General features: G+C 47.9%; 1 protein-coding gene across 2 annotated transcripts in view; it reads left to right on the forward strand.

The window, feature by feature from the left end:
* Positions 1-20,874: 20,874 nt before the first annotated feature.
* The window catches only part of LOC139575466 (annexin A2-A-like), a 38,141-nt gene continuing 32,913 nt past the window's right edge, over positions 20,875-26,102 (forward strand). The window contains exons 1-4 of one of the 2 annotated variants that reach the window (XM_071400456.1): positions 20,875-21,007; positions 23,359-23,419; positions 23,533-23,626; positions 25,213-25,307. In XM_071400456.1, coding sequence (XP_071256557.1) covers positions 23,369-23,419; positions 23,533-23,626; positions 25,213-25,307 — 240 coding nt within the window. In that variant the 5' untranslated portion in view covers positions 20,875-21,007; positions 23,359-23,368. Of the gene's footprint in view, positions 21,008-21,636; positions 21,659-23,358; positions 23,420-23,532; positions 23,627-25,212; positions 25,308-26,102 lie in introns of those variants that run through there. The other variant, XM_071400457.1, reaches the window with a different exon arrangement.

Genomic DNA, 26,102 nt, shown 5'->3' on the forward strand with positions numbered 1-26,102 from the left:
AGTCATATCCCTCCCCGCTCTCAGCTCCAGGGTGTGTCACAGTCATATCCCTCCCCCGCTCAGCTCCAGGCTGTGTCACAGTCATATCCGCCCCCCCCCCCCCCCTTTCAGCTCCAGGATGTGTCACAGTCATATCCCTCCCCGCTCTCAGCTCCAGGGTGTGTCACAGTCATATCCCTCCCCCGCTCAGCTCCAGGCTGTGTCACAGTCATATCCGCCCCCCCCCCCCTTTCAGCTCCAGGATGTGTCACAGTCATATCCCCCCTCTCTCTCAGCTCCAGGGTGTGTCACAGTCATATCCCTCCCCCCTCTCAGCTCCAGGGTGTGTCACAGTCATATCCCTCCTCCCTCTCAGCTCTAGGGTGTGTCACAGTCATATCCCTCCCCCCTCTCAGCTCCAGGGTGTGTCACAGTCATATCCCTCCCCCCTCTCAGCTCCAGGGTGTGTCACAGTCATATCCCTCCCCCCTCTCAGCTCCAGGGTGTGTCACAGTCATATCCCTCCCCCCTCTCAGCTCCAGGGTGTGTCACAGTCATATCCCTCCCCCCTCTCAGCTCCAGGGTGTGTCACAGTCATATCCCTCCCCCCTCTCAGTTCCAGGGTGTGTCACAGTCATATCCCCCCCCCTCTCAGCTCCAGGGTGTGTCACAGTCATATCCCTCCCCCTTTCAGCTCCAGGATGTGTCACAGTCATATCCCTCCCCCCCGCTCAGCTCCAGGGTGTGTTACAGTCATATCCCTCCCCCCTTCTCGGAGGGAGAGTTCATATCTCTGTCTGTCCTGCCCTGGCAGAGATAATGATATGTCTTAACCAACAGCAGTTATCACACACCAGTGGATTGCAACATAGGCCTCCATAGCCCTTATTCACCTCTACAATGAAAATCCAAGCTGTTTGTAAAGTTTACTTTAAAAAAAACTTTGATCTTTATAACAATGCCGTTTTTAAACTCTGATCTTTATTACAATGTCGTTTTTAAAACTCTGACCTTTTAAGACAATGTCATTTAAAAAAAAAAAATCTAATCTTTATTACATTAATCAAACCACATTGCCAATCACAAGAATATGAAGCAATACGTTTACAAATGACTGGATCTCTGTCATCACATTGTATGAAATGGGATGACTGGAGAAAGAGGAGAAACCCAGCCAGCCTGTACAAAGCTGTGACCTCATCATTGTGGGACGGTGATAAAACAAGATGATGAGGCTGAATCTGAACCGTTTTGTCATACTAGTAGATCTGTAGAGACTCGTATCACAATCATAGTGATGTCATCCACAGACAGGTCTATACTGCGCAGTAACCCTGTCATCACTAGAACTATTGTCAGTGTCCACACGGTCAGTTTCACGTTGCTAGTTTACTTTTACATGGTAACCGGGCTCTACAAGACACTCCAGGGTGTGTCACAACCGTTTCACTACCCCTACTTTCAGCTCCAGGGTGTGTTACAGTCATATCCCTCCCCGCTCTCAGCTCCAGGGTGTGTTACAGTCATATCCTCCCCCCTCTCAACTCCAGGATGTGTTACAGTCATACCCCCCCCCCCCCTCTCAGCTCCAGGGTCTGTCACAGTCATATCCCTCCCCGCTCTCAGCTCCAGGATGTTTCACAATCATATCCGCCCCCCCCCCCCTTTCAGCTCCAGGATGTGTCACAGTCATATCCCTCCCCCTCTCAGCTCCAGGATGTGTCACAGTCATATCCCTGCCCCCCTCTCAGCTCCAGGGTGTGTCACAGTCATATCCCTCCCCGCTCTCAGCTCCAGGATGTGTCACAGTCATATCCCTCCCCGCTCTCAGCTCCAGGGTCTGTCACAGTCATATCCCTCCCCGCTCTCAGCTCCAGGATGTTTCACAATCATATCCGCCCCCTCCCCCCTTTCAGCTCCAGGATGTGTCACAGTCATATCCCTCCCCCTCTCAGCTCCAGGATGTGTCACAGTCATATCCCTCCCCGCTCTCAGCTCCAGGATGTTTCACAATCATATCCGCCCCCCCCCCCTTTCAGCTCCAGGGTGTGTCACAGTCATATCCCTCCCCCTCTCAGCTCCAGGGTGTGTCACAGTCATATCCCTCCCCCTCTCAGCTCCAGGATGTGTCACAGTCATATCCCTCCCCCTCTCAGCTCCAGGATGTGTCACAGTCATATCCCTCCCCCTCTCAGCTCCAGGATGTGTCACAGTCATATCCCTCCCCCTCTCAGCTCCAGGGTGTGTCACAGTCATATCCCTCCCCTCTCTCAGCTCCAGGCTGTGTCACAGTCATATCCCTCCCCTCTCAGCTCCAGGATCTGTCACAGTCATATCCCTCCCCGCTCTCAGCTCCAGGATGTTTCACAATCATATCCGCCCCCCCCCCCCTTTCAGCTCCAGGATGTGTCACAGTCATATCCCTCCCCCTCTCAGCTCCAGGATGTGTCACAGTCATATCCCTGCCCCCCTCTCAGCTCCAGGGTGTGTCACAGTCATATCCCTCCCCGCTCTCAGCTCCAGGATGTGTCACAGTCATATCCCTCCCCGCTCTCAGCTCCAGGGTCTGTCACAGTCATATCCCTCCCCGCTCTCAGCTCCAGGATGTTTCACAATCATATCCGCCCCCTCCCCCCTTTCAGCTCCAGGATGTGTCACAGTCATATCCCTCCCCCTCTCAGCTCCAGGATGTGTCACAGTCATATCCCTCCCCGCTCTCAGCTCCAGGATGTTTCACAATCATATCCGCCCCCCCCCCCTTTCAGCTCCAGGGTGTGTCACAGTCATATCCCTCCCCCTCTCAGCTCCAGGGTGTGTCACAGTCATATCCCTCCCCCTCTCAGCTCCAGGATGTGTCACAGTCATATCCCTCCCCCTCTCAGCTCCAGGATGTGTCACAGTCATATCCCTCCCCCTCTCAGCTCCAGGATGTGTCACAGTCATATCCCTCCCCCTCTCAGCTCCAGGGTGTGTCACAGTCATATCCCTCCCCTCTCTCAGCTCCAGGCTGTGTCACAGTCATATCCCTCCCCTCTCAGCTCCAGGATGTGTCACAGTCATATCCCTCCCCCTCTCAGCTCCAGGATGTGTCACAGTCATATCCCTCCCCCTCTCAGCTCCAGGATGTGTCACAGTCATATCCCTCCCCTCTCTCAGCTCCAGGCTGTGTCACAGTCATATCCCCCCCCCCCTCTCAGATCCAGGATGTGTCACAGTCATATCCCTCCCCTCTCTCAGCTTCAGGCTGTGTCACAGTCATATCCCTCCCCCCTCTCAGCTCCCCTCTCAGCTCCCTCCCCCCTCTCAGCTCCAGGGTGTGTCACAGTCATATCCCTCCCCCTTCTCAGAGGGAGAGTTCAGATCTCTGTCTGTCCTGCCCTGGCAGAGATAATGATATGTCTTAACCAACAGCAGTTATCACACACCAGTGGATTGCAACATAGGCCTACATAGCTCTTATTCACCTCTACAATGAAAATCCAAGCTCTTTGTAAAGTTTACTTTTTAAAAAACTTTGATCTTTATGACAATGTCGTTTTTAAAACTCTGATCTTTATTACAATGTCGTTTTTAAAACTCTGACCTTTTAAGACAATGTCATTTTAAAAAAAATATAAAATTCTTTATTACATTAATCAAACCACATTGCCCATCACAAGAATATGAAGCAATACGTTAACAAATGACTGGATCTCTGTCATCACATTGTATGAAATGGGATGACTGGAGAAAGAGGAGAAACACAGCCAGCCTGTACAAAGCTGTGACCTCATCATTGTGGGACGGTGATAAAAACAAGATGATGAGGCTGAATCTGAACCGTTTTGTCATACTAGTAGATCTGTAGAGACTCGTATCACAATCATAGTGATGTCATCCACAGACAGGTCTATACTGCGCAGTAACCCTGTCATCACTAGAACTATTGTCAGTGTCCACACGGTCAGTTTCACGTTGCTAGTTGACTTTTTCCCCCTTAGGGCCACCGTACTATTCCGGTGTGGGGTCAAAAATGTCCGATACTAAATGAATGCTCTGTGTTTATTCATTAGTGGTGTGGCATTGCCTTTAAGACAGTGGTTATAGCATTGCCTTTAAGACAGTGGCGTAGCATTGCCTTTAAGACAGTGGTGTGGCATTGCCTTTAAGACAGTGGTGTAGCATTGCCTTTAAGACAGTGGTGTAGCATTGCCTTTAAGACAGTGGTGTAGCATTGCCTTTAAGACAGTGGTGTAGCATTGCCTTTAAGACAGTGGTGTGGCATTGCCTTTAAGACAGTGGTTATAGCATTGCCTTTAAGACAGTGGTTATAGCATTGCCTTTAAGACAGTGGAGTAGCATTGCCTTTAAGACAGTGGTTATAGCATTGCCTTTAAGACAGTGGAGTAGCATTGCCTTTAAGACAGTGGTTATAGCATTGCCTTTAAGACAGTGGTTATAGCATTGCCTTTAAGACAGTGGAGTAGCATTGCCTTTAAGACAGTGGTTATAGCATTGCCTTTAAGACAGTGGAGTAGCATTGCCTTTAAGACAGTGGTTATAGCATTGCCTTTAAGACAGTGGAGTAGCATTGCCTTTAAGACAGTGGTTATAGCATTGCCTTTAAGACAGTGGTGTGGCATTGCCTTTAAGACAGTGGTGTAGCATTGCCTTTAAGACAGAAGCAGATGACGTCCAGACAGAGGAAGGAACACCGACCATGTGAGTGAGTGAACGGCCCCTGGGCTGTGGCTGTCCCTGTGTGTCTACAGCCTGGGGTACCCACATCACATTGGGCCCTGTTACTGGGCTGTGGCTGTCCCTGTGTGTCTACAGCCTGTTATACCCACATCACATTGGGCCCTGTTACTGGGCTGTGGCTGTCCCTGTGTGTCTACAGCCTGTTATACCCACATCACATTGGGCCCTGTTACTGGGCTGTGGCTGTCCCTGTGTGTCTACAGCCTGTTATACCCACATCACATTGGGCCCTGTTACTGGGCTGTGGCTGTCCCTGTGTGTCTACAGCCTGCCTGGGGTACCCACATCACATTGGGCCCTGTTACTGGGCTGTGGCTGTCCCTGTGTGTCTACAGCCTGCCTGGGGTACCCACATCACATTGGGCCCTGTTACTGGGCTGTGGCTGTCCCTGTGTGTCTACAGCCTGCCTGGGGTACCCACATCACATTGGGCCCTGTTACTGGGCTGTGGCTGTCCCTGTGTGTCTACAGCCTGCCTGGGGTACCCACATCACATTGGGCCCTGTTACTGGGCTGTGGCTGTCCCTGTGTGTCTACAGCCTGCCTGGGGTACCCACATCACATTGGGCCCTGTTACTGGGCTGTGGCTGTCCCTGTGTGTCTACAGCCTGCCTGGGGTACCCACATCACATTGGGCCCTGTTACTGGGCTGTGGCTGTCCCTGTGTGTCTACAGCCTGCCTGGGGTACCCACATCACATTGGGCCCTGTTACTGGGCTGTGGCTGTCCCTGTGTGTCTACAGCCTGCCTGGGGTACCCACATCACATTGGGCCCTGTTACTGGGCTGTGGCTGTCCCTGTGTGTCTACAGCCTGCCTGGGGTACCCACATCACATTGGGCCCTGTTACTGGGCTGTGGCTGTCCCTGTGTGTCTACAGCCTGCCTGGGGTACCCACATCACATTGGGCCCTGTTACTGGGCTGTGGCTGTCCCTGTGTGTCTACAGCCTGCCTGGGGTACCCACATCACATTGGGCCCGATTCAGACTTCAGATAAGTTGACTTAACATGGAACGATGTTCCAATTTAAAAAAAACTTGTGTCCATGTTTGATTGACTTAATGTCTGAAATATTAGACTGTCTCAACATTATCAATGACAGGGTCTAGTCAGGCTGTAGTGACAGGGTCTAGTCAGGCTGTAGTGACAGGGTCTAGTCAGGCTGTAGTGACAGGGTCTAGTCAGTGAGGCTGTAGTGACAGGGTCTAGTCAGGCTGTAGTGACAGGGTCTAGTCAGTGAGGCTGTAGTGACAGGGTCTAGTCAGGCTGTAGTGACAGGGTCTAGTCAGGCTGTAGTGACAGGGTCTAGTCAGGCTGTAGTGACAGGGTCTAGTCAGGCTGTAGTGACAGGGTCTAGTCAGGCTGTAGTGACAGGGTCTAGTCAGGCTGTAGTGACAGGGTCTAGTCAGGCTGTAGTGACAGGGTCTAGTCAGGCTGTAGTGACAGGGTCTAGTCAGGCTGTAGTGACAGGGTCTAGTCAGGCTGTAGTGACAGGGTCTAGTCAGTGAGGCTGTAGTGACAGGGTCTAGTCAGGCTGTAGTGACAGGGTCTAGTCAGTGAGGCTGTAGTGACAGGGTCTAGTCAGTGAGGCTGTAGTGACAGGGTCTAGTCAGTGAGGCTGTAGTGACAGGGTCTAGTCAGTCAGGCTGTAGTGACAGGGTCTAGTCAGTGGGGCTGTAGTGACAGGGTCTAGTCAGGCTGTAGTGACAGGGTCTAGTCAGGCTGTAGTGACAGGGTCTAGTCAGGCTGTAGTGACAGGGTCTAGTCAGGCTGTAGTGACAGGGTCTAGAGGCTGTAGTGACAGGGTGATGGGGGAGGGAGAGTGTCTCAGGTGAGAATGGAGGGGGGGGGTGTCTCAGGTCAGGATGGAGGGGGAGGGGTAGTGTCTCAGATGAGGAGGGAGGGGGAGGGGGAGGGGGAGTGTCTCAGATGAGGGGGAAACAAAGACGGTTCTACCGAGTTGTTCTACAGAGTTGTTCTACCGATTTGTTCTACCGATTTGTTCTACCGAGTTGTTCTACAGAGTTGTTCTACCGAGTTGTTCTGCAGAGTTGTTCTACCGATTTGTTCTACCGAGTTGTTCTACAGAGTTGTTCTACCGAGTTGTTCTGCAGAGTTGTTCTACCGAGTTGTTCTGCAGAGTTGTTCTACCGAGTTGTTCTGCAGAGTTGTTCTACCGATTTGTTCTACCGAGTTGTTCTACAGAGTTGTTCTACTGAGATGTTCTACCGAGTTGTTCTGCAGAGTTGTTCTACCGATTTGTTCTACCGAGTTGTTCTACCGATTTGTTCTACCGAGTTGTTCTACAGAGTTGTTCTACTGAGATGTTCTACCGAGTTGTTCTGCAGAGTTGTTCTACCGATTTGTTCTACCGAGTTGTTCTACAGAGTTGTTCTACTGAGATGTTCTGCAGAGTTGTTCTACCGAGTTGTTCTACAGAGTTGTTCTACCGATTTGTTCTACCGAGTTGTTCTGCAGAGTTGTTCTACCGAGTTGTTCTGCAGAGGTGTTCTACCGATTTGTTCTACAGAGTTGTTCTACCGATTTGTTCTACCGATTTGTTCTACCGAGTTGTTCTACCGATTTGTTCTACCGAGTTGTTCTGCAGAGTTGTTCTACCGATTTGTTCTACCGATTTGTTCTACCGATTTGTTCTACCGATTTGTTCTACAGAGTTGTTCTACCGATTTGTTCTACCGATTTGTTCTAACGATTTGTTATACAGAGTTGTTCTACCGATTTGTTCTACCGATTTGTTCTACAGAGTTGTTCTCCCGATTTGTTCTACAGAGTTGTTCTACAGAGTTGTTCTACAGAGTTGTTCTACAGAGTTGTTCTACCGAGTTGTTCTGCGGAGTTGTTCTACCGAGTTGTTCTGCGGAGTTGTTCTACGGAGTTGTTCTACAGAGTTGTTCTACAGAGTTGTTCTACAGAGTTGTTCTACCGAGTTGTTCTGCGGAGTTGTTCTACCGAGTTGTTCTGCGGAGTTGTTCTGCGGAGTTGTTCTACAGAGTTGTTCTGCGGAGTTGTTGGAGGAAGGAAAGAGAGGAAGGCTCCACTCCACTCTGTCACTTGATTATCTTACCTAGTTATTTTCTGATGATCTCATTTTGCTTTTCTGTAGCTTTGGCAACTATGTGTGTGTTTTCTTACCTGTTGGCTCGTCTCCCTGTAGGCTTTACAGACGCTCCCCTTGGCTGCAACCCTTCTAATTTAGTGTACCCTGTGTGCCAGTGGAGGCCGCTGAGGAGAGGACGGCTCATACTATTGGCTGGAACGGAGAAAATGGAAAGGAATTCCACTGATCTCACTGTAACCCCCCTCCCCCCCCTCCAGGTCTCTGTTCTCCTACTAATCTCACTGTAACCCCCCCCCCCCCCCCCTCCAGGTCTCTGTTCTCCTACTAATCTCACTGTAACCCCCCTCCAGGTCTCTGTTCTCCTACTAATCTCACTGTAACCCCCTTCCAGGTCTCTGTTCTCCTACTAATCTCACTGTAACCCCCCTCCAGGTCTCTGTTCTCCTACTGATCTCACTGTAACCCCCCTCCAGGTCTCTGTTCTCCTACTAATCTCACTGTAACCCCCTTCCAGGTCTCTGTTCTCCTACTAATCTCACTGTAACCCCCTTCCAGGTCTCTGTTCTCCTACTAATCTCACTGTAACCCCCCCCAGGTCTCTGTTCTCCTACTGATCTCACTGTAACCCCCTTCCAGGTCTCTGTTCTCCTACTAATCTCACTGTAACCCCCCTCCAGGTCTCTGTTCTCCTACTAATCTCACTGTAACCCCCCTCCAGGTCTCTGTTCTCCTACTAATCTCACTGTAACCCCCTTCCAGGTCTCTGTTCTCCTACTAATCTCACTGTAACCCCCCTCCAGGTCTCTGTTCTCCTACTGATCTCACTGTAACCCCCCTCCAGGTCTCTGTTCTCCTACTAATCTCACTGTAACCCCCTCCAGGTCTCTGTTCTCCTACTAATCTCACTGTAACCCCCTTCCAGGTCTCTGTTCTCCTACTAATCTCACTGTAACCCCCCCCCAGGTCTCTGTTCTCCTACTAATCTCACTGTAACCCCCCCCAGGTCTCTGTTCTCCTACTGATCTCACTGTAACCCCCCTCCAGGTCTCTGTTCTCCTACTAATCTCACTTTAACCCCCCTCCAGGTCTCTGTTCTCCTACTAATCTCACTGTAACCCCCCTCCAGGTCTCTGTTCTCCTACTAATCTCACTGTAACCCCCCTCCAGGTCTCTGTTCTCCTACTAATCTCACTGTAACCCCCTTCCAGGTCTCTGTTCTCCTACTAAGCTCACTGTAACCCCCCTCCAGGTCTCTGTTCTCCTACTAATCTCACTGTAACCCCCCTCCAGGTCTCTGTTCTCCTACTAATCTCACTGTAACCCCCCTCCAGGTCTCTGTTCTCCTACTAATCTCACTGTAACCCCCCTCCAGGTCTCTGTTCAACCCCACTCTTCACCCCTTTCTGCATTCTATGACTCACACTGTCCCCTTTCCTCCCGGGCCGGCTCAGCCCCTCATTCCTGCTCCGTGGCTGAGTGACTCATTGTGAGTTTACAGAACACGGCTGCGGGCAGCTGAGCAAAAAACGGATGAAAACTAAACTCACGGAGGACCTATCATCGTTAAACTCCCTCCTCTCTACCTTCTCTTCCTCTGTATCTGCTGCTAAAGCCACTTTCTATCACCCTAAATTTCAAGCTTCTACCCCTAAAATTCCACCTTCTCCTCCATCCTTAATCCTCCATCCCCTGCCCGTTCCCTCTCTGCGGATGACTTTGTCAACCACTTTGAAAAGAAGGTTGTCGACATCCGCTCCTCATTCACTCAGCCTATTGAGTCCACTGGTCTCTCTCATTCACTCAGCCTATTGAGTCCACTGGTCCCACTCATTCACTCAGCCTATTGAGTCCACTGGTCTCTCTCATTCACTCAGCCTATTGAGTCCACTGGTCTCTCTCATTCACTCAGCCTATTGAGTCCACTGGTCTCTCTCATTCACTCAGCCTATTGAGTCCACTGGTCTCTCTCATTCACTCAGCCTATTGAGTCCACTGGTCCCACTCATTCACTCAGCCTATTGAGTCCACTGGTCTCTCTCATTCACTCAGCCTATTGAGTCCACTGGTCTCTCTCATTCACTCAGCCTATTGAGTCCACTGGTCCCACTCATTCACTCAGCCTATTGAGTCCACTGGTCTCTCTCATTCACTCAGCCTATTGAGTCCACTGGTCTCTCTCATTCACTCAGCCTATTGAGTCCACTGGTCTCTCTCATTCACTCAGCCTATTGAGTCCACTGGTCTCTCTCATTCACTCAGCCTATTGAGTCCACTGGTCTCTCTCATTCACTCAGCCTATTGAGTCCACTGGTCCCACTCATTCACTCAGCCTATTGAGTCCACTGGTCTCTCTCATTCACTCAGCCTATTGAGTCCACTGGTCTCACTCATTCACTCAGCCTATTGAGTCCACTGGTCCCACTCATTCACTCAGCCTATTGAGTCCACTGGTCTCTCTCATTCACTCAGCCTATTGAGTCCACTGGTCTCTCTCCTTCACTCAGCCTATTGAGTCCACTGGTCTCTCTCATTCACTCAGCCTATTGAGTCCACTGGTCCCACTCATACAGAACTACCCTACGCCTTGACCTCTTTCTCCCCTCTCTCTCCAGTCTAGTGAGGTCTGGCCTCCCGAAAACCTGCCCGTCCGACCCCATCCTCTCCTCCCTTCTCCAGATCATCTCTGGAGACCTTCTCCCATTCCTCACTTCCCTCATCAACTCATCCCTGACCACTGTCTGCGTCCCCTCGGACTTGAAAATGACCCGAGTTGCTCCCCTCCTCAAGAAATCAACACTCGAACTCATCTGAGGTCAAAAACTACTGACCTGTATCCCTTCTTTTATTTCCAAAACACCTGAGTGTGTAGAAGATGGTTCTGACAGAGATACTGAGAGAGTTGATCAGAGACAACACACTCAAGTAGGATGAGAACAGAGGAGAGAGAGAGCCTCTGTCTCTGATCAACACTCTCATTATCTCTCTCAGAACCATCTTCTTGACTCCAACCAGTCAGGCTTCAAGACGGGTCACTCAACCTAGACTGCTCTTCTCTGTGTCACGGAGGCTCTCCGCACTGCCAAAGCTGACTCTCTTCTCTGTTCTCATCCTACTAGATCTATTCGCTGTCTTCAACACCGTGAACCATCAGATCCTCCTCCCCACCCTCTCAGGGCTGGGTGTCTCAGACTCTATCAGATCCTCCTCTCCACCCTCTCAGGGCTGGGTGTCTCAGGCTCTATCAGATCCTCCTCCCCACCCTCTCAGGGCTGGGTGTCTCAGACTCTATCAGATTCTCCTCTCCACCCTCTCAGGGCTGGGTGTCTCAGACTCTATCAGATCCTCCTCTCCACCCTCTCAGGGCTGGGTGTCTCAGACTCTATCAGATCCTCCTCTCCACCCTCTCAGGGCTGGGTGTCTCAGACTCTATCAGATCCTCCTCTCCACCCTCTCAGGGCTGGGAGTCTCAGACTCTATCAGATCCTCCTCTCCATCCTCTCAGGGCTGGGTGTCTCAGGCTCTATCAGATCCTCCTCTCCACCCTCTCAGGGCTGAGTGTCTCAGGTTCTATCAGATCCTCCTCTCCACCCTCTCAGGGCTGGGAGTCTCAGACTATCAGATCCTCCTCTCCACCCTCTCAGGGCTGGGTGTCTCAGACTCTATCAGATCCTCCTCTCCACCCTCTCAGGGCTGGGTGTCTCAGACTCTATCAGATCCTCCTCTCCACCCTCTCAGGGCTGGGTGTCTCAGTCTCTATCAGATTCTCCTCTCCACCCTCTCAGAGCTGGGAGTCTCAGACTCTATCAGATCCTCCTCTCCACCCTCTCAGGGCTGGGTGTCTCAGACTCTATCAGATCCTCCTCTCCACCCTCTCAGGGCTGGGTGTCTCAGACTCTATCAGATCCTCCTCTCCACCCTCTCAGGGCTGGGAGTCTCAGACTCTATCAGATCCTCCTCTCCACCCTCTCAGGGCTGGGTGTCTCAGGCTCTATCAGATCCTCCTCTCCACCCTCTCAGGGCTGGGTGTCTCAGACTCTATCAGATCCTCCTCTCCACCCTCTCAGGGCTGGGTGTCTCAGGCTCTATCAGATCCTCCTCTCCACCCTCTCAGGGCTGGGTGTCTCAGACTCTATCAGATCCTCCTCTCCACCCTCTCAGGGCTGGGCATCGCAGGCTCTGCACACTCTTGGATTACATCCTACCTGGCAGGCCGCTCCTACCAGGTTGACGTGGAGAGGATCTGTGTCTGCATCACGGACTCTCACTACTGGTGTCCCCCAGGGCTCAGTTCTAGGTTCTCTTCTCTCTATATACCAAGTCATTGGGCTCCATCATATCCTCACACGGTCTCTCCTATCATTGCTATGCTGATGACACTCAACTACTTTTCTCCTTTCCTCCTTCTGTCATCCACGTGCCTGGCAGATATCTCAGCTTGGATGTCGGCCCACCACCTCAAGCTCAACCTCAACAAGACGGAGGTGCTCTTCTTCCCGGGGAAGGCCTGCCCGCTCAAAGACCTCTCCGTCACGATTGAGAACTTCAGTGTCGCCCTCCCAGAGTGCAAAGAACCTTGGCCCGACCCTGGAGAATACCCTGTCGTTCTCTGCAAACATCAAAGCAGTGACTTGCTCCTGCAGGTTCATGCTCTACAACATCCGTAGAGTACGACCCGACGTCAGACAGGAAGCAGCGCAGGTCCTAATTCAGGCACTTGCCATCTCTCACGTCTGGACTACTGCAACTCTCTGTTGGCTGGGCTCCCCGCTTGTGCCATCAAACCCCTGCAAGTTATCCAGAACGCTGCAGCCCGCCTGGTGTTCAACCTTCCCAAGTTCTCCAATGTCACCCCGCTCCTCCGCACAATCCTCTGGCTTCCAGTCGAAGCTCACATCCACTACAAGACCATGGTGCTTGCCTATGGAGCAGCAAGAGGAACTACCCCTTCCTACCTTCAGGCTATGCTCAAACCCTAAACCCCAACCCGAGCACTCTGTTCCTGGTCTCTTGGTCCTCCCAACACCTACGGGAGGACAGCTTCCACTCAGCCCAGTCCAAGCTCTTCTGTCCCGGCACCCCAGTGGTGGAGCCAGCTTCCACTCAGCCCAGTCCAAGCTCTTCTGTCCTGGCACCCCAGTGGTGGAGCCAGCTTCCACTCAGCCCAGTCCAAGCTCTTCTGTCCTGGCACCCCAGTGGTGGAACCAGCTTCCACTCAGCCCAGTCCAAGCTCTTCTCCAAGCTCTTCTGTCCTGGCACCCCAGTGGGTGAACCAGCTTCCCTCTGAAGCTGGAACAGCAGAGTGTCTGCCCATATTCCCGAAAGCAGCTGAACCCCTACCTCTTCAAAGAGTATCTTAAAGTGGAACTGACAGCGTTTTGAACTACTTGGCAAATATGAAACAAACAAACAGAATATCAGTTGAAAAAATATCAAATTCCCAGTTTACGCTACAAAAACCAACTGTAAAAATAGGTTCTATGTGATTCAACATTCCGTGACGTACACTAGGTGCGTTGTTGTCAGAACAGATGGATGTGGTTCAATGCATGATTCATATCATTCAGCAATACATTTCTTGGTAGTCCAACAAATATTACTATCAGGTTGTAAATCCCAGTTGGCCTGGTATAAAACGGACCAATGTAACTAAGGCTGGGAATGTCAATACAATCAAACTAACAAAGGACAATGATCACAAGTCAGTCCTTATGTTCCTAATATGCTAACGTAACTATTTATGTAGCAAGCTAAAAACACAGAGCCTATCGTTAGCTACATAGCTAGCTAGCCGCTAGGAGGACGTCATGTCATTGGAGGAGTGACTGACTTTTTCCTTCCTCAAATCGTTCTTCGGTGACAACACAGCTAGAGACGCACTTGTCATTTAGTTAGCGAGCAAGAAATGTGAATCGCTTCGCTAGCTAGCTGAACGACTGTTATCCAGTTAGCATATTCACTCTGGCTAGCTATCTTCTCCAATTTCAGAGCACTCTTGTCTGAGTGTGCCAGAGCGCAGAATAACGGATGAATTTACGAATGCGCAACACAGCCGCTGAATATGACCGGTGTCGGTAAAAGTAGGCAACACAAAAATAATAGTTTGTCAGGAACGCTGTAGATAACATGCGAACAGCCTAACCAGCTCTGATAGGACGAATAAAATGGTCAGTGAGGTGTTCTCTCATTTGTGCCTGGAAGGAGCTAGCTAGCAAGCTAGCCAACTTTAGCCAGTTAGGGACAATGGCATGCATTGGCAGGAAAGTTACAGAAGGACGGGCAGGCTATTCCCCAACGTTTATCAGTGCAATTTTTAAGTCTAACTAGCTGAAAAAAGTGTGAGAGAGTTTATCTAATGTTCCTTCGTTAGGATTTTTAGCTAATCTTGTTCTGGCTAGCATTAGTTGTTGATTTTGTGAAATGTGAAATGGCTAGCTAGTTAGCGGGTACGCGCTACTAGCGTTTCAATCAGTTACGTCACTTGCTCTGAAACCTAGAAGTAGGGTTGCCCCTTGCTCTGCAAGGGCCGTGGCTTTTGTGGAGCGATGGGTAGCGACGCTTCGTGGGTGACTGTTGTTGATGTGTGTAGAGGGTCCCTGGTTCGCGCCCGGGTCGGGGCGAGGGGACGCCATAAAGGTATACTGTTACACATGTAGGGAAAGATAGCCTACCTTTTGTATGACTGTTTGCTCAATAGGACTGTAAAGTTCCCAAACGTGAAGAGGTCTCACTTGATATTTAGCTACATATTTGTAGAAATCTGTACAAGACTATTTTGTGGTTTTTGCCGAATGCTGTTCTAATGATCTGAAGTCATGCTGTCCCTACTGCCTGTAAACACACAGTCCAGTTCATAGTGAATGATGACAGGCCCTACTTCCTGTAAACACACAGTCCAGTTCATAGTGAATGATGACAGGCCCTACTGCCTGTAAACACACAGTCCAGTTCATAGTGAATGATGTCAGGCCCTACTTCCTGTAAACACACAGTCCAGTTCATAGTGAATGATGACAGGCCCTACTGCCTGTAAACACACAGTCCAGTTCATAGTGAATGATGACAGGCCCTACTTCCTGTAAACACACAGTCCAGTTCATAGTGAATGATGTCAGGCCCTACTTCCTGTAAACACACAGTCCAGTTCATAGTGAATGATGACAGGCCCTACTTCCTGTAAACACACAGTCCAGTTCAAAGTGAATGATGACAGGCCCTACTTCCTGTAAACACACAGTCCAGATCAAAGTGAATGATGGCAGGCCCTACTGCCTGTAAACACAGTCCAGTTCATAGTGAATGATGTCAGGCCCTACTTCCTGTAAACACACAGTCCAGTTCATAGTGAATGATGTCAGGCCCTACTGCCTGTAAACACACAGTCCAGTTCATAGTGAATGATGTCAGGCCCTACTTCCTGTAAACACACAGTCCAGTTCATAGTGAATGATGACAGGCCCTACTTCCTGTAAACACACAGTCCAGTTCATAGTGAATGATGACAGGCCCTACTTCCTGTAAACACACAGTCCAGTTCATAGTGAATGATGACAGGCCCTACTTCCTGTAAACACACAGTCCAGTTCATAGTGAATGATGACAGGCCCTACTTCCTGTAAACACACATTCCAGTTCAAAGTGAATGATGACAGGCCCTACTGCCTGTAAACACACATTCCAGTTCAAAGTGAATGATGTCAGGCCCTACTTCCTGTAAACACACAGTCCAGTTCATAGTGAATGATGTCAGGCCCTACTTCCTGTAAACACACAGTCCAGTTCATAGTGAATGATGTCAGGCCCTACTTCCTGTAAACACACAGTCCAGTTCATAGTGAATGATGTCAGGCCCTACTTCCTGTAAACACACAGTCCAGTTCATAGTGAATGATGTCAGGCCCTACTTCCTGTAAACACACAGTCCAGTTCATAGTGAATGATGTCAGGCCCTACTTCCTGTAAACACACAGTCCAGTTCATAGTGAATGATGTCAGGCCCTACTTCCTGTAAACACACATTCCAGTTCATAGTGAATGATGTCAGGCCCTACTGCCTGTAAACACACAGTCCAGTTCATAGTGAATGATGACAGGCCCTACTTCCTGTAAACACACAGTCCAGTTCATAGTGAATGATGACAGGCCCTACTTCCTGTAAACACACATTCCAGTTCAAAGTGAATGATGGCAGGCCCTACTGCCTGTAAACACACATTCCAGTTCAAAGTGAATGATGTCAGGCCCTACTTCCTGTAAACACACAGTCCAGTTCATAGTGAATGATGTCAGGCCCTACTTCCTGTAAACACACAGTCCAGTTCATAGTGAATGATGTCAGGCCCTACTGCCTGTAAACACACAGTCCAGTTCATAGTGAATGATGTCAGGCCCTACTTCCTGTAAACACACAGTCCAGTTCATAGTGAATGATGTCAGGCCCGTGTGGAAAATGTATTGTTTGCATAATGGCCTACTGTAGCTCTGATTGGCTGTGACGCACCGGTCTGTGTAAACTCCGGTCCTGGACGAGACAGATGTTTTTAATTAGGTTTTATTAACTGCATGTCTACTAATTGTCCAAACACACAGCCTCTTTCCCACTCTATATTGCTAAAGAATTTTCACAAATGCCTTAATATACGTAATTCCCAAACATTCTAGGAATTTATGAAAACGTGAAAATGACCATATCTAAGCGCTCGCTTGTCAGAAAATGTCAACAACAAAAAAATATATATACAGTATATAAAAAAAAAACATGTAATTTTCTTTCTGTAAATGAACAGATTTGAATAAGATTTCACGTTGCTAAAATGCTGTCGGCTCCTCTTTAAATAATATCCTTCCTGGACCAATGGAAATGCACTTGACCCCACCACCCCCACCCCCTTCTAGTTCTGACTCTGCTGATAGCTCCTTTACTGAAGGAACGTGTACTTCCTATGACTGAGATATGTGGTTGTCCCACCTGGCTATCTGGAGATGAATGTACTGACTATGACTGAGATATGTGGTTGTCCCACCTAGCTATCTGTAGATGAATGTACTGACTATGACTGTGATATGTGGTTGTCCCACCTAGCTGTCTGTAGATGAATGTACTGACTATGACTGTGATATGTGGTTGTCCCACCTAGCTATCTGTAGATGAATGTACTGACTATGACTGTGATATGTGGTTGTCCCACCTAGCTATCTGTAGATGAATGTACTGACTATGACTGTGATATGTGGTTGTCCCACCTAGCTATCTGTAGATGAATGTACTGACTATGACTGAGATATGTGGTTGTCCCACCTAGCTATCTGTAGATGAATGTACTGACTATGACTGAGATATGTGGTTGTCCTGTCTAGCTATCTGTAGATGAATGTACTGACTATGACTGTGATATGTGGTTGTCCCACCAAGCTATCTGAAGATGAATGTACTGACTATGACTGTGATATGTGGTTGTCTCACCTAGCTATCTGAAGATGAATGTACTGACTATGACTGTGATATGTGGTTGTCCCACCTAGCTATCTGTAGATGAATGTACTGACTATGACTGTGATATGTGGTTGTCTCACCTAGCTATCTGTAGATGAATGTACTGACTATGACTGTGATATGTGGTTGTCCCACCTAGCTATCTGAAGATGAATGTACTGACTATGACTGTGATATGTGGTTGTCCCACCTAGATATCTGTAGATGAATGTACTGACTATGACTGTGATATGTGGTTGTCCCACCTAGCTATCTGAAGATGAATGTACTGACTATGACTGTGATATGTGGTTGTCCCACCTAGCTATCTGAAGATAAATGTACTGACTATGACTGTGATATGTGGTTGTCCCACCAAGTTATCTGAAGATGAATGTACTGACTATGACTGTGATATGTGGTTGTCTCACCTAGCTATCTGTAGATGAATGTACTGACTATGACTGTGATATGTGGTTGTCCCACCTAGCTATCTGTAGATGAATGTACTGACTATGACTGTGATATGTGGTTGTCCCACCTAGCTATCTGAAGATGAATGTACTGACTATGACTGTGATATGTGGTTGTCCCACCTAGCTGTCTGTAGATGAATGTACTGACTATGACTGTGATATGTGGTTGTCCCACCTAGCTATCTGTAGATGAATGTACTGACTATGACTGAGATATGTGGTTGTCCCACCTAGCTATCTGAAGATGAATGTACTGACTATGACTGAGATATGTGGTTGTCCCACCTAGCTATCTGTAGATGAATGTACTGACTATGACTGTGATATGTGGTTGTCCCACCTAGCTATCTGAAGATGAATGTACTGACTATGACTGTGATACGTGGTTGTCCCACCTAGCTATCTGAAGATGAATGTACTGACTATGACTGTGATATGTGGTTGTCCCACCTAGCTATCTGTAGATGAATGTACTGACTATGACTGTGATATGTGGTTGTCCCACCTAGCTATCTGTAGATGAATGTACTGACTATGACTGTGATATGTGGTTGTCCCACCTAGCTATCTGTAGATGAATGTACTGACTATGACTGTGATACGTGGTTGTCCCACCTAGCTATCTGAAGATGAATGTACTGACTATGACTGTGATATGTGGTTGTCCCACCTAGCTATCTGTAGATGAATGTACTGACTATGACTGAGATATGTGGTTGTCCCACCTAGCTATCTGAAGATGAATGTACTGACTATGACTGTGATATGTGGTTGTCCCACCTAGCTATCTGAATATGAATGTACTTCCTATGACTGTGATATGTGGTTGTCTCACCTAGCTATCTGAAGATGAATGTACTGACTATGACTGTGATATGTGGTTGTCCCACCTAGCTATCTGAAGATGAATGTACTGACTGTGATATGTGGTTGTCTCACCTAGCTATCTGAAGATGAATGTACTGACTATGACTGTGATATGTGGTTGTCCCACCTAGCTATCTGTAGATGAATGTACTGACTATGACTGAGATATGTGGTTGTCTCACCTAGCTATCTGAATATGAATGTACTGACTATGACTGAGATATGTGGTTGTCCCACCTAGCTATCTGAAGATGAATGTACTGACTATGACTGAGATATGTGGTTGTCCCACCTAGCTATCTGTAGATGAATGTACTGACTATGACTGAGATATGTGGTTGTCCCACCTAGCTATCTGTAGATGAATTCTCTAATTGTAAATCGCTCTGGATAAGAGCATCTGCTAATTTATAAAAAAAATATGGTAAAATGTAGACTCCTGAGGTTAACAGGAATGTCTACTGTAGCTGTGACCCGACCCCCTGCGTTTGTCTAATCCTCTGACTGTATGAGTGAGTTATTACAGACAGACGGGCAGGGCGCCAACCAGTACCTCTCTGCTTCCTAACCAGGAGAAGAAGAAAAAAAAAGAGCTTTTTTCCTTTTTCATTAAGCCGTTAAAGTGAATGAGTTGTCAAGCGGCACGTGGTTTATTGGGGTTTAAACGAACCTTTTAGTAAATGAGTTCCCCGGGCCCTGCGACGGAGAGGTGCGTAAAAGCGTTATGTTAGTGGTTGTTTGATGATTTGATCGAAGGTTGTTTAGGGGTTGCCTGCTTGTTTGTATTGGGGGCACAGCTGAATTACTACATGGCTCTTTTAGCCTGTCCACAATACAACGGGTTCAAATGAATTATTACAAATGAATCAAATAGGAGGGAGGGAGGTGGTGTGAGGTGAGGAATGGGGGGGGGGGGGGGGGGGCATTGATTGGACAAGCCACGTTCAATTAGACTGCTGTCTGCACTGAACAAGGCAGGAAGCGGAGGAGGATCGGTTCATATTTATCCTGAGGGATTGTGGGTGAATGCTATCCTGATGATGGACGGTGAGGGATACGAAGTGGCATGAATCATTCCCTGGGTACACAGAGAGGAGAGAACAGTGGAGATATGACCCAGACGTTTGGGGGCATTCGCATTCACAACCAATAATCACGTGTGTTCATCAGAAGGAGTGTCATTAATCACAGCTTGGAAGAGGAGAACAGTGGAGAGGAGAACAGTGGAGAAATGGGCAGACCTAATGTCTTACTCAGGCATTCACAGCCATTTGATCAGGAGCGTGACCAGGCTTGTGTCACAGAGAAAACACTGAAGCACAGTTGAAATGCGTTTCAACGGGAAGCAGAGTGCACAAAGCTGTGGCGGAGGAAGCAGAATGACCTCACACCCTGACGTTGGGTAATTCTACCAGAATCATGGGATCTATAATGTGGCCGATGTTTCCATTCATTTTGTTGGATGGCGTACTCCTCTAGTCAGCTGCGTATAGCGAGTGTGTGACGTGTGAGAGAACATAGGGCCTTCACCACATCCCCTGTCACATGGGCTGGTGCATCACATGTCCTGGAGGCAGAATACACTGCAAAGACATCAAACAAGTTCTCCAATGAGGAAAGACGGTAGAGAGAAACTTCATCTCGACACTTTTCAGATGAAGGTCCGACGCGGATTCGAATAGTCCTGATGTTCTTCCATTTGGCCGCTTTCTCCCCAGCCTGTCTGCTTCCTCCGGGCTCTGCTCTGTGGCAGAGGCCCACTAACCCTGGGTAGGGCTAGGAGGGAGGGACTAGAGAGAGGGAGGAGTATCAGAACAAGGGGGGTCAGCCCAGAGGTAGGAGTTGGAGCCATGCTCTGTACGGAGAGAACAGAGGAGAGAGGGAGAGATGGAGGGAGGGGTGAGGGAGGGACTGGGTGGGTGAGTAGGGAGGGAGAGATGGAGGGAGGAGTTGGAGCCATGCTCTGTACGGAGAGATGGGGGGAGGGAGGAGTGGGGAGGGAGGGAGGGAGTGGGGAAGGAGGGGTGAGGGAGGGACTGGGTGGGTGAGGAGGGTGGGAGAGATGGAGGGAGGAGTTGGAGCCATGCTCTGTAAGGTTAGAACAGAGGAGAGAGGGAGAGATGAGGGGAGGGAGGTAGTGGAGAAGAAGGGGGTGAGTAGGGAGGGAGTGGGTGAGTAGGGAAGGAGAGATGGAGGGAGGGTGGGGAGGGGAGGGAGGGAGTGGAGAGAAGAGAGACAGAGAGACTGGAGGGGAGGAGTGTGGACTCAGGGGCAGGAGTTGGAGCCATGCTTTGAGTCATACCAGTGTGTTCTGCCAGCGGTATTTAACCAGCACCACACCCCGAACAGTCTCCATAACGGGACCATCTACTGCAACTCTAGGTTCTGTTCTCTAAGGTAAGTCAGCTATCTCTAGGTTCTGTTCTGTTCTCTAAGGTAAGTCAGCTATCTCTAGGTTCTGTTCTGTTCTCTAAGGTAAGTCAGCTATCTCTAGGTTCTGTTCTGTTCTCTAAGGTTAGTCAGCTATCTCTAGGTTCTGTTCTGTTCTCTAAGGTTAGTCAGCTATCTCTAGGTTCTGTTCTGTTCTCTAAGGTAAGTCAGCTATCTCTAGGTTCTGTTCTGTTCTCTAAGATAAGTCAGCTATCTCTAGGTTCTGTTCTGTTCTCTAAGGTAAGTCAGCTATCTCTAGGTTCTGTTCTGTTCTCTAAGATAAGTCAGCTATCTCTAGGTTCTGTTCTGTTCTCTAAGGTTAGTCAGCTATCTCTAGGTTCTGTTCTGTTCTCTAAGGTAAGTCAGCTATCTCTAGGTTCTGTTCTGTTCTCTAAGATAAGTCAGCTATCTCTAGGTTCTGTTCTGTTCTCTAAGGTAAGTCAGCTATCTCTAGGTTCTTACTCTAAGGTAAGTCAGCTATCTCTAGGTTCTGTTCTGTTCTCTAAGATAAGTCAGCTATCTCTAGGTTCTTACTCTAAGGTAAGTCAGCTATCTCTAGGTTCTGTTCTGTTCTCTAAGATAAGTCAGCTATCTCTAGGTTCTGTTCTGTTCTCTAAGGTAAGTCAGCTATCTCTAGGTTCTGTTCTGTTCTCTAAGATAAGTCAGCTATCTCTAGGTTCTTACTTTAAGGTAAGTCAGCTATCTCTAGGTTCTTACTCTAAGGTAAGCCAGTGCAGGTTCTATACTATCTCTGCTCACTGAGACAGACACAATGTCTTTCATTGTCTTTCAAATGCCTGTAGCCATCTTGAACACACCAGCCGTGTGTGTCTGTGTGTGTGTCTGTCCTTTGCCCTGCCAAGTGTTCCATTCCAATGTAATCCAGTCTGATCCTCACTAAATAAATGAATCAGCAGATTCTTCCTTTTACATATTTGTTCATAGTCATCTGAACCTGAACAACTAGTAGTGGGGGGGGGGTCAGATCAGTCCATTCTGCTGCTGTTTAAAAGCATGTGTAGTAGTGGGGGGGGTCAGATCAGTCCATTCTGCTGCTGTTTAAAAGCATGTGTAGTAGTGGGGGGGGGGGGGGGTCAGATCAGTCCATTCTGCTGCTGTTTAAAAGCATGTGTAGTAGTGTGGGGGGGGGGGGGGGGGGGTCAGATCAGTCCATTCTGCTGCTGTTTAAAAGCATGTTTAGTAGTGGGGGGGGTCAGATCAGTCCATTCTGCTGCAGTTTAAAAGCATGTTTAGTAGTGGGGGGGGTCAGATCAGTCCATTCTGCTGCTTTTTAACAGCATGTGTAGTAGTGGGGGGGGGGGGGGGGGCCCTAATCAACACGTTAACGTTGTTAAAGTTGAACACAGTAAATGAGTTGGCACGGCAACACAGCGGGCTTGACCCTGGAATTCTAACAGTTTGTGGTGGAATGTCTCTGCTGGGTGGTACCGACCTTGGTGTGTTACTGGGTGTGTGTACGGTACACACACACACACACACACACACACACACACACACACACACACACACACACACACACACACACAGCGTGTTTGTTTCAGCCCACTGTGTCATTAGTCCTGTAACACTACCATTACAGTAGATCTAATTGGGTATATGATATTTCATGACTCAGCTTGAAACCTGTTATTTTTTTTATTTGTATTTTTTTAAACCTTTTTTTAACTAGGCAAGTCAGTTAAGAACACATTCTTATTTTCAGGGGTACAGTAGAGTAATGACTTGTATTACTGTCTGTGTGTAAATAGAGCTGTGAAGTCAAGACAGATTCTGAGTTCATTAAAGGTACCAGTACATTAGGCTGTGGGTCTATATGTAACACAATAGGGCCTGTGGAATGGAACAGGATATGTGATTCATACTTCCTGCTTACACGGAGGAGGGGCAGTTAGTTCCCACTCCAAGGACTCTGTCATACATGGTTGCTAGGTGATTAAATATTATTGACCTCTGCCATGTTGGGAAAAAATAACTACTCCTCCCAAATGATTTTCTGTAAATTTAACAACAAAAAGAAAATGGACTTTGATCTAAAGCCTGATTTTGGGCGGTATCACATGTTGTGTGTTAAATGTTTACACGTTTGTCATTCATTTCTCAACAACTATTGTAACTTTGAGTTTATTATTATTAGGTCTGTCTGGTGCTAGTCTCTAAGGAAGTGACCTCATTCAGTATCTAACATCATAAATGAGACCGTTGGAGCCTTCAGCTGGGTTACCACGGTGACGGTGTGGCACATATTTTACAGCCCCATCGTATAGTTAACCTAATATAATTTATCTTTTTTTTTACAGGGATTTCACAATGGCGTTGGTTTCAGAGTTCTTGGGACAGCTCACGCTGAATTTTGGCGGGGTGAGTTCACTACAGTTGAAATACTATCAACGTTAGGTCACGGGGTCAACCTGTAATGAAATCTGTCATCTGTCAGTGATTGTAAACTGGTAATGTAATTCTGTCCTCTTCAGGAGAGTGAGCCTAAATTCCCCACGGTGGTGGCAGTCGGGGATTTTGATCCAGCTAAAGATGCTGCCAGGATAGAAACGGCCGTCAAAACCAAGGGTGAGAGAATCACTACAAGGATATCATAGTCCCCACCAGTTACAGTGTATCACTTCATATTGTTTTCTAGATTAGAAATACGTTGTGCATTGTGAACTTGATTGGTTTATTAATATACCTGTCACAATGTATTTGCACTAATATAAACGTCATAATTAAGTTTTTCTAGAGGGGTTACTATATAAACAGAACTCAGTATGAGCTGGTAACAGTAATGCTCTGCTTCTCATTATGTTGTTGTGTGCACTTCGCGATTTAGCGCCATCTGCTGGCCGTTTTACGTTACTACACCTTGTGAACCACATCGTACCTTTCTTCTGTGGTGCTGAGCCCGTAAACATACATCAGTGGATCAGTTGACCACATTTTAGCTCAGTAACATTGTAATTCCATAGTATCTATTGCCATCCGTGTTGTCTCTGCCTGTGAAAGCATTGTCTTTTCACACCATTTTCATCAATCATTGTTAAATCCCGGGCGATTTAGAGAAAAACCTAATCCTGATTCTTGACATTGGTTTTGTATTTATATTAATGGAAACATCTCTATGGAAACATCTCCATGGAAACATCTCCATGGAAACATCTCTATGGAAACATCTCCATGGAAACATCTCCATGGAAACATCTCTATGGAAACATCTCTATGGAAACATCTCCATGGAAACATCTCCATGGAAACATCTCCATGGAAACATCTCCATGGAAACATCTCTATGGAAACATCTCCATGGAAACATCTCCATGGAAACATCTCTATGGAAACATCTCCATGGAAACATCTCCATGGAAACATCTCCATGGAAACATCTCCATGGAAACATCTCCATGGAAACATCTCTATGGAAACATCTCCATGGAAACATCTCTATGGAAACATCTCCATGGAAACATGTAGGAGAGCACAGTGCTGGGCGAGTCACTTCCCTGCCTGTGTTCCCAACATGACTTCACTAAACCCACAGAGTATTCAGGGATTTCCTGTCAGACCACGCCTTCGCCTTCCAGCCCTGTTGGTGTGCCACAAACCAACCACTGCTAACTCACTGCAGTCCCCCTCTGTACCCGCTGAAAGCCCCGACTAGCTGTTTTTCCACTATAGTTTATACTGTACAAAATGGAGGCCTTGTAGATCAGTGATCATGAAGGAAATGTTACTATTACAAGAGGAGGGCTTTACTTCCTACTATAATATATCTGTCTGTACCTCCTCTATACACACAAAGCTAGTGTGGCCGATGTATGTTAAATGGAATATTTCCCATGTTCCCCAGTATAACCGATGTGAAATGGCTAGCTAGTTAGCGGTGGTGCGCGCTAATAGTGTTTCAATCGGTGACGTCACTCGCTCTGAGACCTAGAAGTAGTGGTTCCCCTTGCTCTGCAAGGGCCGTGGCCTTTGTGGAGCGATGGGTAACGATGCTTTGTGGATGACTGTTGTTGATGTGTGCAGAGGGTCCCTGGTTCGCGCCCGGGGCGAGGGGACAGACTTAAAGTTACACCAGCTGGGTTTTTATCTATAGAAATCAATATTAATGGTTAAATGTATGTTAATCACACCTCTGTAATATTACCCATGTTCCCCAGGTGTGGATGAGCTGACCATCATTGACATCCTGACCAGACGGAGCTACTCTCAGAGGAGAGAGATCGCCTTCGAGTACGAGAAGAGATCCAAGAAGGTGAGGGGGGGGGAAATAGAGATTGTTTTTGTTCAGGAAGATACTTTTTCATAAACCAACTGCTGCTAATGTGGACATCAAGATAATCCAACCTCATTTAGACGTATTTTACAGTGGGACGGACTATCATCTCTGTGTATTTTACAGTGGGACGGACTATCATCTCTGTGTATTTTACAGTGGGACGGACTATCATCTCTGTGTATTTTACAGTGGGACGGACTATCATCTCTGTGTATTTTACAGTGGGACGGACTATCATCTCTGTGTATTTTACAGTGGGACGGACTATCATCTCTGTGTATATTACAGTGGGACGGACTATCATCTCTGTGTATTTTACAGTGGGACGGACTATCATCTCTGTGTATTTTACAGTGGGACGGACTATCATCTCTGTGTATTTTACAGTGGGACGGACTATCATCTCTGTGTATTTTACAGTGGGACGGACTATCATCTCTGTGTATTTTAGTGGGACGGACTATCATCTCTGTGTATTTTAGTGGGACGGACTATCATCTCTGTGTATTTTACAGTGGGACGGAATATCATCTCTGTGTATTTTACAGTGGGACGGACTATCATCTCTGTGTATTTTACAGTGGGACGTTCTATCATCTCTGTGTATTTTACAGTGGGACGGACTATCATCTCTGTGTATATTACAGTGGGACGGACTATCATCTCTGTGTATATTACAGTGGGACGGACTATCATCTCTGTGTATATTACAGTGGGACGGACTATCATCTCTGTGTATATTACAGTGGGACGGACTACCATCTCTGTGTA

The sequence above is a fragment of the Salvelinus alpinus genome, chromosome 5, assembly GCF_045679555.1.
Source record: "Salvelinus alpinus chromosome 5, SLU_Salpinus.1, whole genome shotgun sequence".
NCBI classification, from domain to species: Eukaryota; Metazoa; Chordata; class Actinopteri; order Salmoniformes; family Salmonidae; genus Salvelinus; species Salvelinus alpinus.